Source organism: Ochotona princeps, chromosome 4, assembly GCF_030435755.1.
Source record: "Ochotona princeps isolate mOchPri1 chromosome 4, mOchPri1.hap1, whole genome shotgun sequence".
NCBI classification, from domain to species: Eukaryota; Metazoa; Chordata; class Mammalia; order Lagomorpha; family Ochotonidae; genus Ochotona; species Ochotona princeps.
In genome coordinates, this window is record NC_080835.1 from 50,571,157 (window position 1) to 50,572,969 (window position 1,813).

General features: G+C 39.5%; 1 protein-coding gene across 1 annotated transcript; it reads right to left on the reverse strand.

The window, feature by feature from the left end:
* Positions 1–596: 596 nt before the first annotated feature.
* Positions 597–1,559, reverse strand: LOC101521083 (olfactory receptor 51V1). The gene has a single exon (XM_004590083.2). It carries the CDS (start codon positions 1,557–1,559, stop codon positions 597–599), a length of 963 nt encoding a protein of 320 aa, XP_004590140.2.
* Between the last annotated feature and the right edge of the window lie 254 nt (positions 1,560–1,813).

Sequence of the window (1,813 nt, forward strand, 5' to 3'; positions counted from 1 at the left end):
TCTTTCTTTTTTTTTAATCACTTGGACAAAGAACTCTAACAATGTATTTTTTTCCACCGTGGCATATAGTGGCCATATATATTGTGCATTTTTTTCATTTTTTTTTCATTCTTTCACTAGTTTTTATTTGGTTCTGATGTTCCCTTTTGCCTAAGAGCTGGTTCCATTGTATGACACTGTGACTGAATTAGGTAGATGGGTCAAGGAGAAACATGAAGTGAGAATCTATCTTAATGCAGCGAGAGTAAACTAAGGAAATGGCTCATCTTTTGCCAATTATTTCAAATACTTTGTCAAAGATATTCACCTATATTATGATGAATGCATTCAAAATATCCTCACTTCACCACACAAGTAGGTATGGAATTTTGCCAGCAGGTTTGTTTGATAACTTATGATTGCCTACCAAATGTATTTTCATATTCTGATTTATAAAATTGATCACAAAATCATGCATGCCAGTTTCATTGACTTATTTTTTAGGAAAACAGAAATCATTTTTAATTTGTAACACATTATTAAAATAGTAGTTCTAAATCTATTTTAATTACTTACTAAACTGTGCTTCGTAACGTCACAGAAGTTTTCAAGCTTATTCACACTTGTCCTCGAGACATATGTTGATTCAAGGAGAACAACCTCTGGACTCTCCTTCGTATCTGTTGGGTTTTGATACTATAAATGATTGGATTCATCAAGGGTGGGAAAAGGATATAGACGTTGCCCATGAGTACATGAACCAGCGGTGAGAGATGTTTCCCAAAACGGTGCACCATAGTCAGACCAATGATGGGGATGTAGAAAACCAAAACAGCACAGATGTGAGATACACAGGTCTGCAAAGACTTCATTCTTTCCTCCCTGGATGCAATCGCTAAGACAGTGTGCAGGATCATGAGGTAGGAGATGAGTATGAGTACAGCATCCAATAACAGATTGCTGATAACAAGTGCCAAACCATAAATGCTGTTAAAGCGGATGTCTGAGCAGGCCATCCTTATTAAATCTTGGTGTAGGCAGAAGGAGTGAGAGAGGATATGAGCACGGCAATAATTTAAGAATCCTAGGCGAATAATGACTGGAGGTATGAGTAAAGAACTCCTACATAGGATTGCCACCCCAATCTTCACAATTTTGGCATTAGTGAGGATGGAGGAATAGCGTAGTGGGTTGCAAATGGCGATGTAGCGGTCGAAGGCCATAGCTAGGAGCACAGAGGACTCCATGAAAGACAGACCGTGGATGAAATAGGACTGTGCAATGCAGGATTCCAGGCTGATCTCTCTGACAAGCCCCCAAAGGACCCCCAGGACTGTGTGCACAGTAGACAGGCCCATACACAGGTCAGTGACGGCCAGCATGGCCAGGAAGTAGAACATGGGCTGGTGCAGGCTCACCTCGGTGCGGATCACATGGAGCACCATGCAGTTTCCCAGGAAAACCATAACGTAGATGGTGCAGAAAGGGATGGAGATCCAGAGATAGTGAACTTCTAGGCCAGGAAACCCAGTGAGCAAAAAGCTGGAATAGCTGAAATTTGAGATCAGGAGAGCAGACATCAATAGAAGACTGAAAGTATTTCTGAAGCAAATTGCAAATTACATGAAGTTGTGATCTCCTACTAAACAGTAGTGTGTATCTGACATTTGGAAGTACAATAAGTAAAAACAAAAGCAGTTTCCATAAGTGTCATAAACTGAGCAAATCAAAAACTTAATCTTTAACTTTAAGAGTGAGAAAATACTCTTGTCTAGATGGTGAATTTCAATAGTTATTTACAAGAACTGTAAGATGATCAGGGAGTTTTATAGAG

Excerpts from the sequence above, each read along its gene's own strand:
- LOC101521083 (XM_004590083.2), bottom strand. The coding sequence starts at position 1,559 with ATGTCTGCTCTCCTGATCTCAAATTTCAGCTATTCCAGCTTTTTGCTC.